General features: G+C 45.8%; 1 protein-coding gene across 7 annotated transcripts in view; it reads left to right on the forward strand.

Annotated features, from left to right (window-relative positions):
* The window catches only part of cdon (cell adhesion associated, oncogene regulated), a 54,162-nt gene extending 31,361 nt beyond the window's left edge, over nucleotides 1-22,801 (forward strand). For 2 of the 7 annotated variants that reach the window (XM_080772632.1, XM_080772634.1), the window contains exons 8-20: nucleotides 5,373-5,662; nucleotides 6,959-7,133; nucleotides 8,208-8,321; nucleotides 8,643-8,684; nucleotides 11,371-11,574; nucleotides 12,306-12,487; nucleotides 13,992-14,097; nucleotides 16,885-17,007; nucleotides 18,083-18,274; nucleotides 19,164-19,468; nucleotides 19,859-19,938; nucleotides 21,252-21,502; nucleotides 21,899-22,801. In XM_080772632.1, coding sequence (XP_080628758.1) covers nucleotides 5,373-5,662; nucleotides 6,959-7,133; nucleotides 8,208-8,321; nucleotides 8,643-8,684; nucleotides 11,371-11,574; nucleotides 12,306-12,487; nucleotides 13,992-14,097; nucleotides 16,885-17,007; nucleotides 18,083-18,274; nucleotides 19,164-19,468; nucleotides 19,859-19,938; nucleotides 21,252-21,502; nucleotides 21,899-22,053 — 2,219 coding nt within the window. In that variant the 3' untranslated portion in view covers nucleotides 22,054-22,801. The remainder of the gene's footprint in view (nucleotides 1-5,372; nucleotides 5,663-6,958; nucleotides 7,134-8,207; nucleotides 8,322-8,642; nucleotides 8,685-11,370; nucleotides 11,575-12,305; nucleotides 12,488-13,991; nucleotides 14,098-16,884; nucleotides 17,008-18,082; nucleotides 18,275-19,163; nucleotides 19,469-19,858; nucleotides 19,939-21,251; nucleotides 21,503-21,898) is intronic. The other 5 variants (XM_080772635.1, XM_080772638.1, XM_080772636.1 and 2 more) reach the window with 3 other exon arrangements.
* Nucleotides 22,802-23,317: the final 516 nt, after the last annotated feature.

Genomic DNA, 23,317 nt, shown 5'->3' on the forward strand with positions numbered 1-23,317 from the left:
TATTTATTAACTCATCGTCTTCCCCCCAACCTCTCTCTCCTCTCTCTCTTTTCCCTCAACCCCAGCAGACCAGCCCCCCCGCCGCCCATTCCTCAGCTAGCTCCCCAATTTCTCAGCCAGGCCCCCTCTATCTTACAACATGATGAATACCGGTACAGATATAGGGAGTTCAAAATCAGCAAGGAGAAAAAAAAAGAAGAAGAATAATGGATTATTTTGCGAGGTGGTTGAGTTTGCGTTCGTTGCTGGGCGTGTTTGTTTATCCGCAAAAATGAGAGCATTAGACGTGAACCCGATAAGAGAGGATATTTCCACTGTGATAAGGTCAGCTTGCGTCGGGGTCTCATCCGTCTCCCAGGCACCATGGTAAAACCTCTGCTCAGGGAGATAGAAACAGCGTTTATAAATGGTAAATGGTGCATTTTATACAGCGCCTTTATCCAAACTAAAGCGTTTCACAATGTGCATAACATTCACCCATTCTCTCTCTCTCTCTCTCTCTCTCTCTCTCTCTCTCTCTCTCTCTCTCTCACACACACACACACACGGCAGAGAAAACCATGCAAGGCACCAACCTTGTCATCGGGAGCAATTAGAGGTTAAATGTCTTGCTCAAGGACACTTGGACAATAACAGGGGGCATTGGGGATCGAACTAGGAACCTTCCGCTCTACGTCCTGAGCCATTGCCGCACTATACTGCCGTTTATCAAAGGGTAGCATCTAAAACAGTGAAATTATAAATTAATTTAGGCCATTTAGGACTACGGCCGATTCTAAAAATGCCTTCTAAATACTGACCTAAGTTTTCTAGAAAATGTCTAATATTTATTCTAATAATTCATTTTGCTATATACTGTACATAGCAACAATAACCCCAAAAGGGGTTTCCATCCTGAATGGGTTAAAATTATTATTATGTTTTGAATTATATATGTCTAAAAAAGCTATTGTTTTATCTTTAATTGCTTAAAATTCCAGTGTAAGTCACCTGAGCAGCAGTGAGCAATTTACATTTAGTAAGCAAGAACAGCACATGGCAATACATCAAATACATATATATGTATACATTAAATGCTATCTAAATTTCATAAGTTTAGGGTTTGCATATGCGTGTAACTTTGTAAGGTTGTCGAGGCTAGTGCAAGTGCTAGTGCTGAGGTGGGTTTTCAGACTACTATACGGCGGAAGATTGGGAGTGAGTCTGCAGTTCTGACTGATATTCAAAGTTCATTCCATAGTGTTGGAGCCAAAGGGAGAAGAGTCTGGGATGTGTGGAACATTGTCCCGGCTGTTTTAGTGAATGTTCTGCCAGCCTCCCTGTGTTGGCTGATCTGAGCGTGCGGGAGGGTTTGTACGGTCCGATCAGACTTTGAAGATATGAGTGCCATACCTTTGGTTGCTTTGAAGGTCAGCATCAGAGTCTTGTACTGTTCTGTGCGCGCAGCGACCGGGAGCCAAAATACAAGTGGAGAAAGGTTGACCACTTTAACCCCAAATGGGACAGATCATTTTAACTTGTGTTATTCTACCACAGCAACCCTTTACTACTGTGTTTGATTTAAAGATGAAGTGTTGTGATGTTTCCCCCCCTAAAACATGATCATCCGTTTACTCAGCCACTAGACAACTTTAACTGTTAGCTCAATCTCATTGTATTTAAGATATTCGATAGGAAAAAAATATATTATGCCAGCGAGCTCAGCGAGGTCACACAGTACTCACCGTGGTGCATGTGTGCTACTCCGAAACCCAAACTGTAAAAAGCACGTGCCCCATGGCTGTGTTTGACCCGTGACACAGCATTGATGACTGCATGCCGTCCCAGTCTATAGGGCAGGACCGCAGGTACCAGCCACCATGCCGTCAACGTGGTGGTGGGCACCGTGCACACTGTGTCAACGCATCGCCACCCACCCTGGCCTGGTTCCAGGACCCCCCCCCCCACACACACACACACACACTGCGTTCACGTGTGCCATGTGCTGCAGAGCCAAGTTCCTGCAGGACTTTCATTCCAGCCGAACGCTCCACCAGCACACTTCTCTAATTAACCACTTAAGCACTTAAACCCTCTATTCTTAGTAAAAACGGACTACACCAAATCTCTTTGCCAAAAAATAGCTCATAACTTGTAGCTTGCAGATCGGCCTTTATTTGTTTTCTCTGAAATTCATTGAGGGCAGGACCCCCCAATCAAAGGAGATTACAAAAAAGATAACACAACAGAGGCATAATATTGAAATAACAACAGGATCAAAACGAGGTTATGTACTGTAAAAGCAAGCAAAGAGTATTAAAGTATAGTAGTATTAAAAAAACAATTAAAAACATGACAGACGCTAGGGTTCAAGTGGTTAACCGTTTCCACGCCATTGCCATGGATCTAGGTCAATTGAAGCCTATTATTTAATACTACGCTTACCGCCATTGCCGTTGATCAATGGCAATTGCGCTTTTATAGCGCTTTCGATCGATCAAGCCATAATGCTACTTGCGTTAGCATCAGGTTGAAACCTGTTGCATCATAATCCATTCTATGTTTCTTTCAATCGCCTGTATCTATATTCCTTGTCCCAGATGGCATTTTTGGTCAATGTTTCTTTGATGGCACAGAGCCGACGATGTGGAGGCCTCCAGTGCCCCGGCATAAATCTATCTTGTAAACAACAGTTAAACGAGACCTGTTAAACTTACTAGGATATGTCTATATCCGGAAGTCTGGAAATGTGGCTTTTCAAAATAAGAGCTCAACTGGGAAAAATGCTGGCGTGAATTAGATCCTAATTTTTCAATAAATGCTAGCGGGCTGTGTTAACAGAGATTCAAGGAAACCAGAATTAATGAATGAAATCAGCTGCTGTGTTTCCTTGACAGATGAAGAACATGCATCAAGCTCCATGACAGGGAAGGGAATTGAACCAGCAACCCTGGCACGCTTCACCGAGTTGCTGGCAGAACGCCAGGAGCCTCTTCATTTAAACCTCTCAGCACTTTAAATGGAACATTCAGGACTTTCCCAAGTGTGTTGTAGACAGTCCCTGCACAATAAAGCACGTTGAACACAGAAGCGAGGCCTTTTGCAATATTAGGGAGGGATGAAACGCTATTGTGATATTTCAGTTAAATATTACGAGAGTTGCATCATATTAAACTCATTGGTTTGCATAATATTTGTATATAATTATATTCATGTTATGCTATCATTACAATCGTTAGTGTTTGAAGTGAGGGGTGCTCTTATCGTCATACATCATCTCATTCTGGCCAATCACAATTTGCGTCCACAGTCCACACTTTGGGGGGGACACTTGCAATACCCTCGCGGCCCACCAGTGTGGCCCCGGGCCTCTGGTTGAGAAGCAGTGAGGTACTAGTAGTGGACATAGTGGCGGGGTCTAATTCTCTCTCCGGTATTTTAATGGTCAGTGTGTGGAATGCGTGGCAGCTGGCAGCAGGCCCGGGATCAGTGTCTAGTGTTACCAGCTCCGGGCCTGTTTGTTTTGTAAAGTGAACCGGTGTGCGGTGTTCCACACCGAAAGAAACGCCTCCCGAAAGACGAGTCGGGGAGAGGGGCGCAGCCCCCCTGTGGCCTGCCTCTCCGCCCCCTACTCCCAACCTCCTCTTTCAACTTGTTTACGTTGTAATATTCAATTATGCTGCCGCTTTCTTTTTCCTCTCTTTTTTTCCCCCTCCTTTCAGAGTTTAGCAGTCCTCGTGTACGCGCGCACACACACGTTTTGTATTACTATACATGTGGGGACGTTGAATGTTATGGATGCCATTTTTACAGTTGTTTGCTATTTTTAACCCTAACGCCCAGAAGCTGAAAATAGACGATCTTCAAGCTCATAATGTGCCGTGAAGCTACAGTAATGTCACATTTTCAGTCCACAGCACCAGAACGTAACTAAGTATAAATCAGGCATAATTCCATATCCCCAACTCATAAACCTAACCTCTAAATGTCTAATCCTGGCCTGAACCCCATCTTGGTTATTTTCCCAATCGTAAGCCCAACCTTAAAACAACCATTTGTGGGATCAGGAAATTCTTTCTCATAAAGTCTATTTCACATTTTGCCCTACTTGTGGGGACATTTGGCCCTTGCAAGTATAGTAATCCACACACACACACACACACGCGCGCGCACAGTCGCACACACACACACACACACACACACACACACACAGGCCATCTCCTCTGAGCGTCTGTGGAAGAAAAAGAGAAGAAGGGGAAAAAAATCCATCCCCGGGTCTCTGCCAAACCGGTGTCAGCCGTAATAACGCTCCCGGCTCGCATAATTTCCCCAGGTGCACTGCCGTAGTCCTTAATGAAAAACACAAACAAAGCCTGATTATGTACCTCTGCGGGAAGCCAGCCCTTTTTCTTGTTATTTTATGGAGATCGAAAAGGCTCGTTCCCGAAATCTAAAACTTTCCAGTGCTTCCGGCCTGGCTGGACCGGGGGCCTCCCCGCTCGGGGCCAACGTAGTCCCACCTCTGCTAGTCTCTCTAACACCCAGGTACACACTCACGTCTTTGACATCAGTGGTTCTCAAACTTTTTCATGTCGAGCAGCGGACCCCCATCTGAAAATAGTTTGTGCCAGAGACCCCAGAAGAGAAGATTTGTAAAATTTCTCAAAACGGCAGATATACAAGCTCGCAGTGTATTTTCTTTCCCCTTAACGGGTTGGCCTTGAGTTAGGCCTTGAGGTTGGTGAGGCGCATCACGGTCAGTGTGTGTGACCTCGCTGAGCAGACGATGGCCTCACGTGTCAACAAGAACCCCTTCGGAGTTAGCAAGCCACGGTGGATGGAATAAGTTATCGCCTCTTTACAAATGATGCACTGTACTTTTCAATAGCGTGCTCGTTAGGCTGGCTAATGTTAGCGGGTGATCTAGCTCCGTAATGTCAACAGACTGGCTGCAAGTGCGTGCGTGAACTTCACTTTCACCCAGGCCAAAGGAAGTGAAAATGATGGGGGCGTGATTTCCTAAATTTGCTGTTGTAAAAGGCATATACTGTACATCGTTCGAGACTAGTTTCAACTCTCAACTACATAAAGCTGTATCTTATCTTATCTTTGTCGAACGACAAAGCATAAAAAATTGCAAGCTTGCAACGTGCTGCCGTGCTTTGCGCTGTGAGCTTGCACAGTAGATGTTTTTAGCTATTTTTGTATGTGGCTAAACACCAGATTATAGCGGGAACAATTAAGGTTCAGTACTTGCGCAGGTTTGAATCCGAGGCGAGGCGCTTTGCTGCATGTCCTTCCTTCCCATTTCCTGTCTCTCTCCACTATTGGTATCAAATGAAGCGTTTTCTTTTTATTTATTTTAAACCTCCTGATGTCGTGTTGCTTCACAGAGTCTCACCTGGACTCCACCTCCGGTGGCGTGCTGCTGGAGTTGTCGCCATCGCTCCACCCCATGCAGAGCGACGAAGGCGAGGAGCTGCTCATACCCGAGGAGGAGGAGGGGCTCGGGGGGGAGGCGATCACTCTGCCCGCCGACAGGAGTGGCGAGCGGCCGACGCCGGAGGCGCCCATCATCACCAGCCCGCCTCAGACCCACAAGCCTGACATCTATGACCTGGAGTGGAGGGCAGGCCGCGACGGCGGCAGCCCAATCAATGCCTACTTTGTCAAATACCGCAAGGTGAGTGAGTTGGGAGCAGTGTTGTTTCACTGAGGAATACTAAATAAAAACTAAGCTATGATGACTAAATCTAAGACTGAATATATTGACAATTTCATCCAACAATTAAAAACTAGACTAAAATGTTAGGGAGGGACTAGTGGAGAAGAGATCCTGTAGAACTAAAACACAAGTCATTTCATGTTTGATTGCGCTCTGAAAACAGATCTACTGTACAGTACAAGCTCACAATGTGTCGTGCAACGCATTGTCAGCTTGTAGTTTCAGCATTCAACCAAGTGTAAAATCAGCCAAACTAAATGGAATTTTATTCAAAAGACTATAACAGAACTACATGAACATTTCCTGTCAAAATCAACACTTGTTGGGAGGAAACATTACTAATAATATATGATGAATAATATAAAGCACCTAAAGAAAAGCATTTCAGTCCCTTTTCAATCAGTATTTCAGTCCCTTTGATCCTTGAAGCACCAGCCGACTTTGTCTGCACCTCCATTGATTTTAAACACATCAAATTGTACTGTGTGAATCATGCTGATTTGTGTCTTGACATTGAAGAATGAGTAAATGCTTCTCCTATTTCCATACATCCGATCCATTGTCCAATAATCCACTGTGTACACCCAAACAAACTGCTAACTCTGTCATGATCTCATTAGCCATATGTTGTTGAGCTCTTTCTTTACTAGTGACTTTTCTGTATTCGCACTATATTCAATATCTTTGCTTTAAATAGCCAATCTGTGAGCTTGTAGATCTGCTATTTCATGCAAAGGTTTCCCCCACAATACGGATCCTGGGGTTTAAGTGGTTAAAGTTGGGAAGGTTGGCCCATGGGCTGGACGGGTTGTGGGGTCGGGCATTTCCTCGTTAAAGGGCCTGTGTTTTCTTCGCTAATAAGCTCAGTTTGACCATAAAAGTGCACCACTACTATTTAAGAGTGCGTTGGCAGCGGCATTCGGAGTCTTGTCAGACCTGGAAAATGTGACATGGAATCCTCATGGGGAACTGGCTAGCCTTGGCTGTTCCCGCTTGTTCTTTTACGCTTGGACAGAGCTGGAGTTTCTGGACAATGGACTCACACATTCTTATTTCTCTCTGCCCTGTTGTTGGCTGTTGGTGTGTTTGTTGCGGCTGTGGTTACACGGTGTCTGTCTGTCTGTGTGTGTGTGTGTGTGTGTGTGTGTGTGTGTGTGTGTGTGTGTGTGTGTGTGTGTGTGTGTGTGTGTGTGTGTGTGTGTGTGTGTGTGTGTGTGTGCGTGTGCGTGTGCGTGTGCGTGTTGCGTGTACCAGGTGGATGAGATGGGAGCGGTGGTGGGGAGCTGGTCCACGGTTCGAGTCCCCGGCAGCGAGAAGACTCTCCGCCTGTCCGAGCTGGAGTCGTCCAGCCTGTACGAGGTTCTGATGGTGGCACGCAACGCGGCGGGGGAGGGGCAGCCCGCCATGCTCACCTTCCGCACCGGCAAAGGTCAGGAAACGCATCCTCAGTGTTCATTTGAAGGTGCTCTAATCCAGGAGTGGGCAACTTTGACGATGGAGAGGTCCACTATATTTCCACACTCACTCCAGAGAGCCACATTGCATTAATGCTAGTAATTAGCTGAAATCAATAATATATCAATATTCGGATATTAACCTGCGGGCCGCATTAAGTGATGGTGGGGGCCGCCAGTTGCCCATGTATGATCTATATAGATATATTTGGGTTAAAGCTCTATTATGTCGATAGTAATCCCCTGCTAAAATGTGTAACAGACGTACGTCTCCGTGTCTCTCCAGCCCTAGTAAACATAAAATACATTTTGGTCACCAATTTCATCCAATCAGGTGAGAGAAGTGAGAGAACCGTTGTTGATCCTGTATTGTGTATGAGTTCCCTGTCCCTGATTGGATGAAATTGACATTCCAACCTGAAAATGTATTCTCTGTTAATTAATGAGACGGGGAGACTCCTGTTACAGAACAAACTCCCTGGCCTATATCAATGAATTTCTGTCAGAATATAGAGCTATATAAAAAAAATAATCAGTCACACCCCCTTTAACCACGAGAGTGTACAAATGGAACATTTGTACACTCATAGTTAACAATCCTCATGCTTGGCAGCAAAGTGCTATTATATGTGTTAATAAAGTGTTGTGATTGTGACCTTATTCAGCGATTCTGTATTTAGTCCATTTTAACCACGCTCAGCGGTATAGTAACATATTCCAAAGGTCCAAAGTATACAACCGCAGCTGGAAGGTTCGGCTCTCATTCCAGCCAAAGCAGAGCTCCAAACTCTAGACGTTTACTCTCTCCAGTAAATTCACTGATCGAGTCATTTGAAGTAAAAATCAGCAGATCACCGATCGGTGGCAGATTGATCGTAAGCACCTCTACTTCTGAATCTGTAGTTCCCAAACGTTTTGGTATCAACGACAGCCAAATGTATATATATATATATATATATATATATATATATATATATATGGTGAAATATATGGTGAAATCATAATACATAATGCATTTATTTTAACTTGTTTCCTCTACCCTGATTCAGAGAAAATCGTCCCGGTCAATAAGAAGCCCTCCAAGCCTCCAGTGGTCTCCATGCCCCCCCAAGCACCAGAAGACAAGACCCCCACACACTTTGGAGTGGTGATCCACGACAGAGGTAGGCACTGAGAGATAATATTTATTACACCTGCTGCGCTGCTTGAATGTTATGCCGTATCCAACATCACAGCCATGTAAACAAACACACAATGTCACTTACAACTAAACATTGCTCTCAAGAATGGTTTTGAAAACATTTGCGAGAAATAGACGATGCAATAACCGAAAATTTGATCAACACTTATTGAATACTTTCATTAACGTAAGAAAGGAAATACTTCATTTCGGGCAAGTTATTTTCGGGCAAGTTATTTTTGGGCAAGTTATTTTTTTCTACAATGATGTGACGTTGCCATGTGGCTTTGTGCTGAAACTGCAGCTACCACAGAGGGTGGAGCGGCACTCCCTCGTCTCTCCCACAGTAAGTAGCTGCAGTCAGAGTGCCTCCTCTCTCTGTCTCTGATGCTGCGTTCACACTGGCAGCTACAAAGATACAGGCTACCATTTATTTTCAATGGAAGCCAGCGACATGTCATGAAGATACAAAGACCCATCTGACGTCTGAGCTGCTCCAAACTTTGTTTAGTTGTTTAGTTTAGTCCATCAGGGAAATTTCTGTGATGCGTACTGTTAGAGAATTCCAGAAAGTCATTGCCCTGTACATGACTGTATTCTTCATTGCAACAGTTCTTGGCGCTGTAAATCGACCAATCGCAACATGTCTGGTATTATGTGTGTCTATCACCATTCACTGGTTTACAAATCCAGCCAGACTAACAGCAGATACTGTATCACTAGTGCCTGGGTAATCTGGATGAATCTGTAACGGCTATAAAGCTACACGAAACTTGAGGTGGTTTCAACTTCATCTAAAAAGCTACAACTATATTGTGTGTAGCTTTGTATCTTTTGTATCTGCCAGTGTGAGAGCAGCATCACATTCACTCACTCAGTCGCTGTTATGGTCGCATCTGGCTTCTGAATGGGTTCTTATCATTTGCTCTAGGTGTGTTAGCTCAGAATCTCGTTAAAGTGGGCAAGTGCAGAGCCTCCTTGACCATTTTGGTTGACAAAGATAACAGCCCAGAGTTTGGAAATACTTGATGCTACTGAACTGTTTTGTATAGAACTGATGTCACTGGTTACAATTTGGAATAGAAATGAGGCAGCGAGGCTTCCCCCCTCGGCTTCCCCCTCGCCCATCCGTTTCAGATCGAAAGTAATTAATTTTTAATGACCAATCAAACTAATGGTTCAACGATTAAACACATTTCATCTCATCCATATGAGCAAAAGTGTATATATATTTTTGCCCGGACAAGTGACTGGGAAATGTACTTGACTGAAGTGCCTGAAAAAGTTAATGAAAAAGTGCTGTCACAGTCATATGCTTAGATTTTTTTTAAAGTAACGTAATTCTCAAGTCATGTCTATATGAACAGGCTGTGGCCGTCGTGCTGAACCAGTGTGGGATAAATGTTTGCTCAGACAGATAAGAGGGGCGGGTTTCCACAGAGTTCTGTTGCCTTAGAGTTATGGCCGGGTTCATGACCGACACTAGTGGATGCATATCAGGGGCTTAATGTTTTAGATGTGGTCTGCTTTGCATCTCTGTGCTTTTGGAATATGACCAAACAGCTCGATGCTCTGGGAAGATGTATTGTTGTGCTACAAGTGTGAGATTGTACATGCCTGTAATGGTGGACTCATTGTGTGTGTGTGTGTGTGTGTGTGTGTGTGTGTGTGTGTGTGTGTGTGTGTGTGTGTGTGTGTGTGTGTGTGTGTGTGTGTGTGTGTGTGTGTGTGTGTGTGTGTGTGTGTGTGTGTGTGTGTGTGTGTGTGTGTGTGTGTGTGTGTGTGTGTGTGTGTGTGTGTGTGTGTGTGTGTGTGTGTGTGTGTGTGTGTGTGTGTGTGTGTGTGTGTGTGTGTGCGCACACCATGCATGTGCGTGCCATGTGTGTGCCATGCGTGCAGGCCATTGCATTTGTACACTTTCAGACTTAAAGGTAGGGTAAGTGATATTATTGCCGTTAAAATAGCTTTATATTCTGTTAGTATTCATTGCTATAGTCTAGTGTTTGTCTCTCCAGCTCTTTAATAAACAGAAAATGCATTTTCAGGTCGGGATGCCAATTTCAGGAGAGCGAGAACTCAGGATAGTGAAATTTGAAGTGATGACACAAAGAAATGAGCAGACAATATGGAATTGGAACACTATACAATTGAAGCTGATAAATTGATACTCTCTCCTGATTAGCTGAAATTGGCAAACTGAACATGTATGTTCTGTTTACTAAAGAGCTGGAGAGGCAGAGAGACCCCTGTTATTGAACAAACACAGCGTTGGTCACAGATGATAATTTTTTAGCTTTAACCTTTGAACATTTACCCTACCTTTAAATGGAAAAACCCAGTATTTTGCTGTGTGTTGTACTGTTAACAAGCAGGTCTGTTCTGCTGAAACTCACATTAGCTAACTTCCCCTCTCTTTCACACTCTCTCTCTCTCTCTCTCCTGCCCTCTCTTAACTATTCGGCTAAGAGCCCAGGCAGTAAGTACACATTCCTACACGGCATGTCGGTACACTGTGATGTTCTATTCCTACAGTATGTGTTTTTCTTTCTCTCTCTCTCTCTCCCTCTCTCTCTCTCTCTCTCTCTCTCTCTCTGTCCTATACTCAAGATGGATGTGATATTATATAGCGTATGCTTCCCATAGAGTACCGGAAGTCCTCCTGACGTCAAACCCACGCCCCCTGGGTCATGAAGATCCTTTCCCCATTTGAAATCCCATAGACCTTTTTTTAAGGTCAAGTAATATAAGAACTGCGTTACAAAAATAAAAAATAAAACACGTCTGGCTATTCTATGTTCCACACGACGTGGTGCTGATAATGTTGTCTTTTTCTTCATAACCATATGATTAAAAAATGGGGCGGATACATTTTTGGGATTTCATCAGTCTTCAGTACTCTATAGCGCTAATTGTTGTTGTTGTTGTTTGTTTTCTTGTTTGAAAGATAAGCCACTTTCAGCTTTTACCTTTTATCTAAAGATATTTCTCAAGATCTTGTTTTAAATGTATTTCCTGTTAAAATCTCTTCACAGTGCCGGAGGCCCCCGATCGGCCCACAATCTCCATGGCGACAGAGAGTTCGGTGTACGTGACGTGGATCCCGCGGGCCAACGGCGGCTCTCCTATCACCGCCTTCCGGGTTGAGTACCGGCGCGGCCGCAGCGCTGAGTGGGTCATCGCCGCCGACAACATCTCCCCCCTCAAGCTGTCTGTGGAAGTACGAAGCCTGGAGCCTGGTGAGTTCCATTTGGCCAGTTTTCTCTTTTACGCTATGCCAAATACCCACCCAATAATAAACAAGAAAACGAAAGAAAAAATAATTTGTTTTGCGATTAGACAGGAACAGAAACAGGAACTCTGGTTTAGCTCCTCCCCTTATTTAGTACACTTCCTCCCGGGTGCTTCTGTGTTTATTCCTGCTATATGGCAGCAGTGCTGACAGAATCAGCTTTTAGCAGAATCTGGCTTGAGAGATTAGTATTTATCCTGCGCAACTTTGACAATAAAAATAGAACAATTTTAGGCTCATGTTCCCCGGACGGTGCCCAGAATAGGCATGCTGGGGTTCATGTGGTTAATGCTATTCATAATGATGTACTCAGCACTCAGGCTTTTATTTTCGTTTGCATTCGGCTCAAAAAGAAAAGCCTGAGGAAACACATATTTGGCATAGGAAGCCCACTTCCTTGTATTTCACTAACCAATAGCAGTGCAGAGGTCAGTGTTTCTACCAGGGAGGGGAGGAGGCGGTTAAGATCGGTGAATCAATAGGATCCACCGCCTGTTTTAACGCGCACCCGCCCCTCTAGACCAGAATAGGTCTAGAGTACTTCAGACATTGTTGCACTTACTTGAACTGCATGAATAATATGAATAATAAATTACTATTTGTGTGTGTATATATATATATAGCTTTAAATATTGTGTGACATGCATAAACATGCATAAATATGTTCTCCTTTTGCAGGTGCCACGTACAAGTTCCGCGTGATGGCCATCAACATGTATGGAGAAAGTCCTCACAGCATTCCCTCCAAACCCTACCAGGTGTCCCAGGCCAGCCCGCCCTACTCAGACCGGCCCGTCGCCGGGCCCCACATCTCATCCACGGACGCCATCAGTGACACTCAGATCATGCTCCGCTGGACTGTGAGTACCACACACGCACACACCCCCACACACACACACACACACACATGCACACACACGCGCATGCACACACGCACACACATACCGTGCGTGAGACTGGACGACCAGCTTGCAGAACAATTTGTAAAAATGGCCGACGTTAGTGGTTTTTCCAGATGGCGTCGGTGATGTATGAGCCCAGAGCTGCAGGTGGGTCTTTAGGAACAGGAGACTCCATCAGACTCTTAATTGACCGGCGGTGCTGATTAGACCTCCTGTTTCGGCAGAGATCAAGGCGGGCCCCCGTCGGTGCGCGTTTGGACCGGGCCTGGCTTCGAAACGTGTGCTTTTTCCCCCCTTCCCCTCCACGACGCAGATGGACGGAGATATAGTTCCCTCTGCATTTACTTAACCCCAAACGGCCCTTATTACTTCCTCCACATCACCGCAGACAAGTGTAATCATGGTCGCCGCAGAGACATCTGCTGATAAGAAACCTTGCCGTTACTTTTATTCCCTATGGGAGTCTGTCAGACGGAGATGGACTCACGCTTTTGTTTCTCAAACACTGGTGCACGGACCAAGAGTGGTCCATGGCATAATTACATTAGCTTGGACATTACCTTGTTTTGAAATGTAAAAAAAAAATATATATATATATACTGTATTCTATACCCTTGTTAACCCATTCAGAACAGGAAAGCATGACCCGTTATTATTTTACACTTATACAAATATACAAGATATAGAAGCTCATAGCGCGTCACTTCGTGCTGCACTACGAGCTTGTACTGTACATCAGCTATTTCTGAATAACTTGTAGATCTGCTATTGTGTGCTAACCTGTGCAAATCTTTGAAAGTTGAAAAAAGAGTGCTTGTTTTCTTCAAGTTCACCTCCCGCTCTCCCCCGCATCAAAAAAATGAATTACGTCTCTGAGATACTGTACCTTGACTCGGGGTGACGATGAATTAGGATTCTGTCCCTATCAGTACATAACTCGGGCGGCACTGAGTTGACCGAAGGTGACTTTGCAACGCTCGGCACGGCGACTCGCTCGCTTAAGCTCAGTCGTTGGCGCCTCACGTAGCTCAAGTCACCTTCAGGCGACATGCCTCCATCGCTGAAACAGAGTGGACCCTTTTTAATCTGACCCGTTTTCCAATCATTCTGTGACACTGATATAGCAAGTATTTATTTTATTTATGCCTTACACATGCCTTTAACTTTATGAACTAATTACAAATACATTGGACATAAAAAAGGCAATAACATTTTTAATACTTCTCTACTAATTTTGACTAAAGTAATTAAAGCAGGCTATGTGTGTATATGTTTGGAATTGTAACAGCTGAAATCAATGACATATCAGTATGTATTCTGACGTTAACCTGTGGGCCACGTTAAGTGAAGGTGGGGGCCGCATGTAGCCCCCGGGCCACCAGTTGTCCATGTTTGCTTTAGGGTGTATTTTGTGTAAACAATGTACTGATGAATGAATGACTAACGTAAGGTTTCCCTGCAGTACACTCCCTCCAGTAACAACAACACGCCCATCCAGGGTTTCTACATCTACTACCGGCCTACAGACAGCGACAACGACAGCGACTACAAACGCGACGTGGTCGAAGGTAAACAACATGGACGGGGGATTAGATGTGGTCTGTCTAGTTTGTACATGTATGCCTCGACATCGGAACGTGTGTGTGTGTGTGTGTGTGTGTGTGTGTGTGTGTGTGTGTGCGTGCGTGCGTGCATGCAGTGTTTTTCTTGTATTACTATACTAGTGAAGGCCAACTGTACAGCACAGTACAATTTGAAAGAAATACATTGTGGGGACAATTTTCCTGGTCCTTTTGTTGTGGTTAAAAATAAGTTTTGTGATACTGGCTTACAATTAGGAAAAAATACAGGTTAGGGTTAGAATTGAGCATTTTGAGGTTTGTTTTAGGAGTTATACCTGAATTATTTGCATGCTGGTGTCATGTCGGAAATATATAGTAAATTTTAGGCTTTTTAGGCACCACTCCACAGCTGTGCTAATTTAATTATTCTTAATTTTTTATTATAAATTGACAGTTATGTGTCTTTTGTTGTTGTTGTTATAACCACTTATACTCAATTATTTCATACTTTGTCGCACAATAGTGTTGCCACACATGGTAGACCTGCTATTTCCAAAAGATATAGAGATATATTATTAGATAAGAGCTCATTTTAAAACATCAATATTCAGGCTCCTTTTACACGAGAATGAAATAAAATATCGTTTGCTGGGGTCCCTTTAGACGAGAACAGCGTTTCAGGGGGGTGAAAATCTTTGAAAACGCTGTTTCCTCCCGTCTTCATGTAAACAGGCAAAACTGTGAATCCGCAAAACTTGTGACATCATGGCTCACGTGGGCTCACAACACATAATTATGTTTATTACATTGATGCAGAGCCGTAGGCGATATTTGGAATTCCTATAGGCAAGCGCTCCCTCGCCCCACTCATCCTACAAATACAAATGTAGTGACTATAGCGATGGTGAATGTAGGTGAACCATGATGTAAACAAAAAGGAAGTAGAACAGAACGGTGGTTCTTGTACAAGGGTGCCTGGCATGGGGCATGGTCTATCTGTCACCGTCATCTGCTATTTTGGCTATATTTTAATTGAAATCCTGAAAAGTAACATGTTTATTTAATTTCAAATGCATTTAGTTATAAGTTACTTATGTTAACTTTATGAACTCAAATGCAAATACATTGGACATAAAAAAGACAATACAATTCGAATACTAGTCAGTCAGCTACTAATATAGACTGAAGTAATTAAAGCGGGTCATATTTGCATGTTTGGAATTGTAACAGCTGAGATAAACAATATATCAATATTCAGATATTGACCTGCTGTGGGCCGCATTAAATGAAGGTGGGGGCCGCATGTGGCGCCCGGGCTCTAGCAGCTTATACACTTGGTTAGTGTTTATTTAAATGAAGAGGCAGCATGCTGTGCATGGAGTTATAAAAGAAACAAACACAATTCCTCGATGGCAACAAGAGACAGAGAGGTGCTGTGGCGCTACACTGTTTGGCCTGGCTTGCCTAGTCCGGATGCTAGGCTAACGCTGTGCGGATAAGCTGAAATGCAGGGTGGGGGTTGGGGGTTGGTAGTGGACACCCCTCTGAGAGGCGGGGGCGAAGACAAGGCATTTGTGTTGTTTGATGTGTTGTGAGCACCATGGCCGGCCGGCCGGGCAGGCTGGCAGGCTCTCCAAAATGTGTTTTTAATAAATGACTGCCTACTAATGGCCCTGAACTGAAATAGGAGAGTGGCCGGTGCCGTGGGGGCTCAGGTTGCGGGCAGGAATGCTAACAGCTCAGCCTAGTTTTAAGGGGAGTGGAGGAAGGCTTCTCTCCAGCCTCTTAACCTCTGGCTTCTTGTCCCCTGTGGCTCGCTGGCTGTCAGGGCCACATGGACACGGCCACTTCCGCCCCAGATAAGCGCCTCATGGCCGACTGGAAGCTGCGCCCGCGTGCTAATCTGTCTCAGTTTGTTTTTGTGCTTTCTTTATCTTGTGTTTGAACACGAACTGCTGGTGTTTGTTTGCACGCGGCGCCACGCTTTGGTATCAATGCGGATCTGTTGCAAATGGCCGAGCAGATCCGGTCTCTGTTAGAGAAGCAGGTTGCTTTGTCCTCATCGCTGAACTGTTGCGGAAGTTCAAATTTATTTTGCAGATGGAAAAGCCGCTAAATGTCCCAAAGAGCTCGTTACGTTCTGCACTAGAAACAGCAGCAGAAATATGGACAGCAGTGGCTCCTTTCCGCCTCGGTTGTTTGAAATGTACCATGTCCATGTTGGAGATTGTTCTCCCCATCTCCGATTAGCACGAGTGCATAGTGTAATTGTGTGTACTAGCTAGCATAGCAGTTGTGTGTGTGTGTGTGTGTGTGTGTGTGTGTGTGTGTGTGTGTGTGTGTGTGTGTGTGTGTGTGTGTGTGTGTGTGTGTGTGTGTGTGTGTGTGTGTGTGTGTGTGTGTGTGTGTGTGTGTGTGTGTGTGTGTGTGTGTGTGTGCGCGTGTGTGCGCGAGCAGAGTGGGAATACTGGATGCCAGCCAGTACAAACATGAAGAGGCCATATATGGAGTTGGTGTGGAGTAAAGTAACTGTCTCTGTGCTCACAGGACCGGTGCAGTGGAACAGAGAGAGAGAGAGAACAGGGTGGGGGAAAGAGAGCATGAAGGAACATGACCTTGAGAGAGAGAGAGAGAGAAAGAGAGAGAGACTGACTGACTGACTGACTGACTGACTGAAGCATTGATTGTTGAAGTTTACACAAGGAGAGGAGGGGTTAAAGTCGACACAGGCACGTAGAGTAAACAGATTCTAACCTTTGCCCCCCCTTCTCCTTTTATGCCCCCCCTCTCCAGGTGTGAAACACTGGCATTTGATTAGTCACCTCCAGCCAGAGACGTCCTATGACATAAAGATGCAGTGTTTCAATGACGGGGGAGAGAGCGAATACAGCAACGTTATGATCTGTGAGACCAGAGGTACACACGCACACACACACGCACACACATGCACTCACGCACACACACAGTTTGTGAGGCCGAGCCATGTCCTCACTTTCCATGACTTTCCTCAGCTCTCTACCCATTTTGGTTCTGACAAAGGTACAGTCAGACACACACACTCTCTCTCACGCACACGCACAGTCGCACGCACACACACACACACACACACACACACACACACTGATGCACTCACCCACGCATCGCTAACACACTCATACTGTACTCGCCCATTACTGTACATCCAAAGCCCAGAGAGGAAGTGACTCACAGCGGAGGGGGGGGGGGGGGGGGGGGGGGGAGCCACCATGAGTCCAGGCACGTTGTCGTTGGAGGCCGTAACTTTAATAATGATGGGTAGCTTGGCTGTAATTACACAACATAAACGTAACTGCGTTTTATAGCACACGGAACAATGGCCAGCATTGTGCGCTGGCTGTCACACTGTTATTTTGTAGTGCTGCTCGTTGATACAAATTTAAAAACTCTGCGTTCTCACCAGTGGTGGAAAGTAACTAAGTACATCTACTCAAGTCCTGTACTTAAGTACAAGTACATTAACTTTGGGTATTAACCAATTAATCCATTATGTTATACTTTGGCTGTTCAAAAATAGCCGATCTTCAAGCTCGATTGGGAGGCCTTGTGAGCTTGTAGAAATGTTATACAATTGTAGAATTGTTGTAGAAAAAATACTATTATGCTAAACATATTCTTTAAGTATATTTTCATGTCAATACTTTTGCAGATTTACTCAAGTAAACATTTTGAATACAGCTAGGACTTTTACCTACGTTAGCCAGTTAAACCCCAGCGTCCGTATTGTGGGTAAAGATTTCACAGAAAATAGAAGATTGACAAGCTCACAACGCTTCACAGGAAATACACTAGTATAGAGCCCTGAGGAACTCCGGTCAGCCATCTAGAGTACTTCTTCCATTACTGAAGACTGCGTTCTCCTCTCCTCTCCTCTCCTCTCCTCTCCTCTCCTCTCCTCTCCTCTCCTCTCCTCTCCTCTCCTCTCCTCTCCTCTCCTCTCCTCTCCTCTCCTCAGCGCGCCAGGTGCCAGGAGTTCCCAGCCAGCACCCCGTCACCCCTCCGGGCCCCCACGCTCCGGAGGCCCCCAGCTCTCCCGGAGGCCTGCTCTACCTGATCGTAGGCTGCGTTCTGGGAGTCATGGTGCTGATCCTGCTGGCGTTCATCGCCATGTGTCTGTGGAGGAACCGACAGCAGATCAACATGCACAGTGAGTTCACGCACACGGGCACGCACGCACACACTGATCAACATGCACAGTGAGCCCAGTGCTTCTTCCTCGCTCATTGCTTGGGCACTATATCGATTCTATATCCATATCTTGATACGAGAATACATATAATTTGGGATTTCTCTGGTTTTAGTACACTTTACCCATTCTCAACCATATTTTCGTATAACTGGTCCCTACCTATTTCTGTCTACTGCAGGCTTTCTTGTGTTTTTATCCTTTTGAATCCATTTTCAATAAACTAATCAATCAATCACTCAATACTCACTCTGGGTCTCAGAAGGAGGGCTGTGTACAGTTCAGAAACCTGCGACATCATCGGTAGGCGGGTTTGGTCATGGTAGTTTAAATATATATATATTTTTTAATCTGGTTGAACAGGTTCAGTTATTTTTGTCCGCCTGATATTGCACCAGTTCAGAGTGTTTCCACTGAAAATGAATTGGTTCAGAACCAATTCAACTGGAACCAAAAAATGGACGCTGGTTCCGTGAACGCACCAAGGTTCCAATAATCTAGAACGGAACCAGTTCTAGAAGCAAAGTTATTTGGGTGGAAAAGATCAGATCAGAGAGGCAGGCTGCGTCTTTCTACCCACACCATTTCTCATCGTTTTAAAAAGCATTTTGTCTTCCGTATGTGCTTTACCTAAGACCTTTTGCGTGTTTTCTTTCTGTTTTTCTTATTTTGTTTTCTTAATGTAAAGAACTTTGAGCTGCATGTTATATACTGTGTGTGTGTGTATATATATATATATATATATACTGTATATACTATAGTGTGTGATGTGATGTGTTATGCAGATGATGATGATGATTAGCTCCATTATAGAACATGCGTTGAACCGATCTGGTCTCTCCCCGCACAGAGTACGACCCTCCAGGCTACCTGTACCAGCCGGCGGAGATGAACGGTCACGTCATGGAGTACACCACCCTGCCGGGCTCCGGCCGCCTCAACGGGGGCGTGCATGGGGGCTACGGCGTGCACGGCGGCCCCATGCTGCCCCAGGGCTGCCATCACCTCCACCACAAGCTCCCCAACGGCTTGGCACTGCTCAACGGGTCGGGAGGCCTGTTCTCGCCCGCCGGCCACCCACACAGCACCCACGACGGCACCCTGCCCCACGGCGCCGTGGACTGCGAGCACTCGCACCCCCACCACCACCATAACGTGAGTCTCACCCCCACCACCACCATAACGTGAGTCTCACCCCCACCACCACCATAACGTGAGTCTCACCCCCACCACCACCATAACGTGAGTCTCACCCCCACCACCACCATAACGTGAGTCTCACCCCCACCACCACCATAACGTGAGTCGTGTGTCGTCGTCCCCCGCCCCCAGCTTTCTCTCTCTGGGCACCGCACGCATAAACACCAACCACACGGAGACTGGGGGCTCATTCTTTGCAGGTTGATCCGTTCCATTCCGGGCATTGACATGGCCAAGTGGTGGTGTTTTGACATGAGCAGGTGTGAGTTGAGTTTAGTTTGGCTGACGTTGTGTTTGTGTTCCCCACACGCTCGCTCCGTCGGCTGGCTGGCTGGCTGGCTACAGGGAGGAGGGATGTACACCGCTCTGCCCCAGACGGACTCCTCTGACTGCATGAGCTGTCAGAACTTCTGCAACAACAACAGGTACGGGAGATGTTCCTCTCCTCTGTGTGCTTCACTGCCAACGCATGTCTGCAACTCAGCTATTTATCTAGTCGATTATACAAAATAAATCATTTATATTTTTCCTCATTCTTTTTACCCAAAAAGCAGACTCATATTATGGAAATGGCTATTTCCACTACATCCAGTTATTTCCGATATTTTTGTTGTTTACCAAGGATTAAGCAAAACTAAAAATGTAGCCCCTTCAAAAAACACGCTTCTCGATAAGAAATTAATCGGTGGCCCTAATGAATTAATTTTCAGACCTAAAATACTGCAAAGAATACAGATTCAGGCGCATCGTTCTTTGCCCTCTTCACTCTTCCTGCATTGTAAAAGGATGAAAAGGTCGGAGGACATTTTTTTATCCCTCGATACGCTGGTTCCCTGCTAAATCTGGAGTGTTGATTTAACCTGGAGGGTGTAAAAATGGGACCAGTACAGATCCCCTTTCTTTTTTTTTACACACTTTATTTTCATTTTTATTGATGCAGCAATTAATGAATAGACATATGTACATTTTGCTGTATCCGACATGTTACAGATCCCCTTTTAAGAGTCAAATAACCATTCCACACAGAATATTCCCGAGCGTTAATTTTATGAATTAACGCTCGGAACAGCATCGGCCTGTTTGTGAGCTCACAAAGCGAGGGAAGCTCTCTCGCGCCGCCTCGGAGACCCCTCCTCTCCTCTCAGGCCTCCAGGCCTGTTTATGTACTCAAGGGTCTCGGCATCACAGTTTACTCTCTGTGCGCCCGGCCAGTGGACCTAATGAGGCCTCTGTTTATTTACCTCTGACTGCTGGGAAGAGGGTGGGGGGGGGGGGGGGGGGGGTTGTTTGTGGGGGAGGAGGGGGGCGTGTGCGGTCACAATTGAGTTCTGACAGAGAGGACCGGACGCTCCTCTCCGCTCTGCGCGGGAAGGAGGAACCCGTTGATGCGCCGCTCCTACAGCTGGGACACGCGTGGTTCGCCCAAAGTGACGTATTGTTAAACGGAACGGTCCCTGACCAACAACCCCCACCCCTCGGCCGTTGTCGACCTCTTTGAGCTCTCTCAAAACGGAAATGAGACTCGGCCGCTGACAGCGGGTGTTTTTTTTTGTGGCGGCCATTTCCACCGTACTCCATGAGTAGTGTTTACACAAGAGTGTTGTTATCTGTCTGTCTGGAAGATAAATAACTGTCACTCATCCACCTCCCCTCCCATCTCTTCTCTTATTCTGTCTGTCTCTCTCTCTCTCTGTCTGTCTCTCTCTCTCTCTCTCTCTCTCTCTCTCCCCCCTCAAAGCAGATGTTACTCCAAGACCAATGGTACGTTCCCCAGTGGCACTCTCCCCTTAATGCATCGTGTGGCCCCATGCCACCAACAAGACGGGCTGGAGATGGTTCCCCTGGGCCAGGTATCACCGCAATGCCACGGGCCAGACGACGAAGCCGGGCCGGATGACCGGGCTGACGGGGACAACAGGGACTGCTCGCCCTCGCGGCTGTCATGCTGTCTTGTCGGGGAGGGTGAAAACTGCCCAGGGGATGACACCGGTGAGGTCCACCACACTTAACATTATGTGCCCTTTCATTCTTTAAAAATATATCAGCGACGTGGTGTGCCCACCCGATTTCACAAACGGGTGTACAGACGTCATGGGCACTGCATGGGACCATTCCTAGGATATCTGGAGACGTCTTGAGAACAAATTGTGTTAAATCCCAGTATTTTCCTTAAAGCTACTGTAGACCGATATATTGGTTTGGCCAATGTACGCGCTATTATTTGTCTTTTGGGACGACGTCAGCTAGAGTAAAAAATGTTGTTCAACCTTGCATCCATGTTTTGGATGGACATTCAAAAGTGTGTGTGTGTGTGTGTGTGTGTGTGTGTGTGTGTGTGTGTGTGTGTGTGTGTGTGTGTGTGTGTGTGCGTGCTTGTGCGCACAGCTGAAGAGGAGCCGCAGTGCGTGGATTCGGAGGGTCCGGTTGTATGTTGGGAGACTCTGGGACTGCCTGACTTGGACTGTGACGACAAGTCTGGCTGGCTGTCCGGCAGCAGCCTGGCAGGGGAACTGATCCAAGCGGCCCCCCAGGAGGTGTGAGCGTAGCCCACCCACCCTCTCCCACTGTGAGGGGGGGTTGGTGTCGGGAGAGTCACAAGGGAGACGGACTACACAAGGAGAGCCGGGACGTCAAAAGAGACAGCAGAGTGACTGACTGGTAAAGCTCGGTTCATACTTCGTCGCACCATGACGTTTTGAACGCCGGAGATCTGCTGATATTGGCGCACGGAAGCATCGTCCGATGGGGCATACATGAGGCTGTAATGTGTCCGTGGGAGAGGATAAGCGGCGTTTTGGCTCAGTCTGAAGACGCAGCGCGGTACGGTGGCATGGACACTTGGCGTCGTCTACAGACTGATGCGTCGGAAAGGACAGGACTTGTGGGAGAAATGGGCGGGGAGGCAAACAAGATGGCGGAAAAGAGGACCCAAACGACTGAAAAAACTGTGCTGACCCAGCAGCAGAGGGAGGAAGACTCTTATAAAGAACAACAAACAATACAAAACAAAAAAGATCAAAAACTCTTTAGAAGACTTATTTATTATTTTTTTAGTAGTAAAATATTATTTCATATGAATGTACCTGTTTAAAAGAAAAAAACAAAGTTTGTCTTTTATATTATTTATGCCTCTTTTCGGATGAGAAATACTTTTTATTTTTTTGTCATTCCCAACACCCCCCCCCCCTTTGTGTTCGTCCTGTGCTCCACGCGGCTGTGGGGATTAGCAATTGTACGTGTAAAGTTTTTGTAATAATATAAAGAGAAGCTATGGAAGAGTAAACCGCAGACTTATTTCCAATCTTTCTTTCCCCCCCCCCCCCCCCCCCCCGTGTGTGTGTGTGTGTGTGTGTGTGTGTGTGTGTGTGTGTGTGTGTGTGTGGATGCCGCAGCCAGTTCCCCCTGCGGCCGCGGTTCCAACCCCGTCGATATTTCTGGCAGGCCTTTGATGTGGCTCTGTGATGGGGCTTGCAGTGACCCCTGAGCGGGGTGAACAACTCCCTTCACTGCTCTGCTCTTTGCTCCGCTGGCTGCTTGATAGCTCATTACTTGACACAGAGGAACCAGTGGGGAAAGACATACTTTTTAGTATGAGTAGTTCACCCAAAAGAAAGACGTATTTTCTATCAATTACACACCCCGTTTTCAGTTTTTATCGCATTCCCGAGCCAATAATTTGATGACAGTGTTCATCGGTCAATAGGAGACTTGGCTGGTCTCAAAAAAGTACCAAAAATGAAAGTATTTAACTTACTTATAGTTAACTAGACTTACTTACAATTTTTTACTTAAAGGAGCATTCAG

The sequence above is a fragment of the Protomyctophum bolini genome (genome assembly GCF_963924005.1).
Source record: "Protomyctophum bolini genome assembly, chromosome: 9".
Taxonomy (NCBI): Eukaryota; Metazoa; Chordata; class Actinopteri; order Myctophiformes; family Myctophidae; genus Protomyctophum; species Protomyctophum bolini.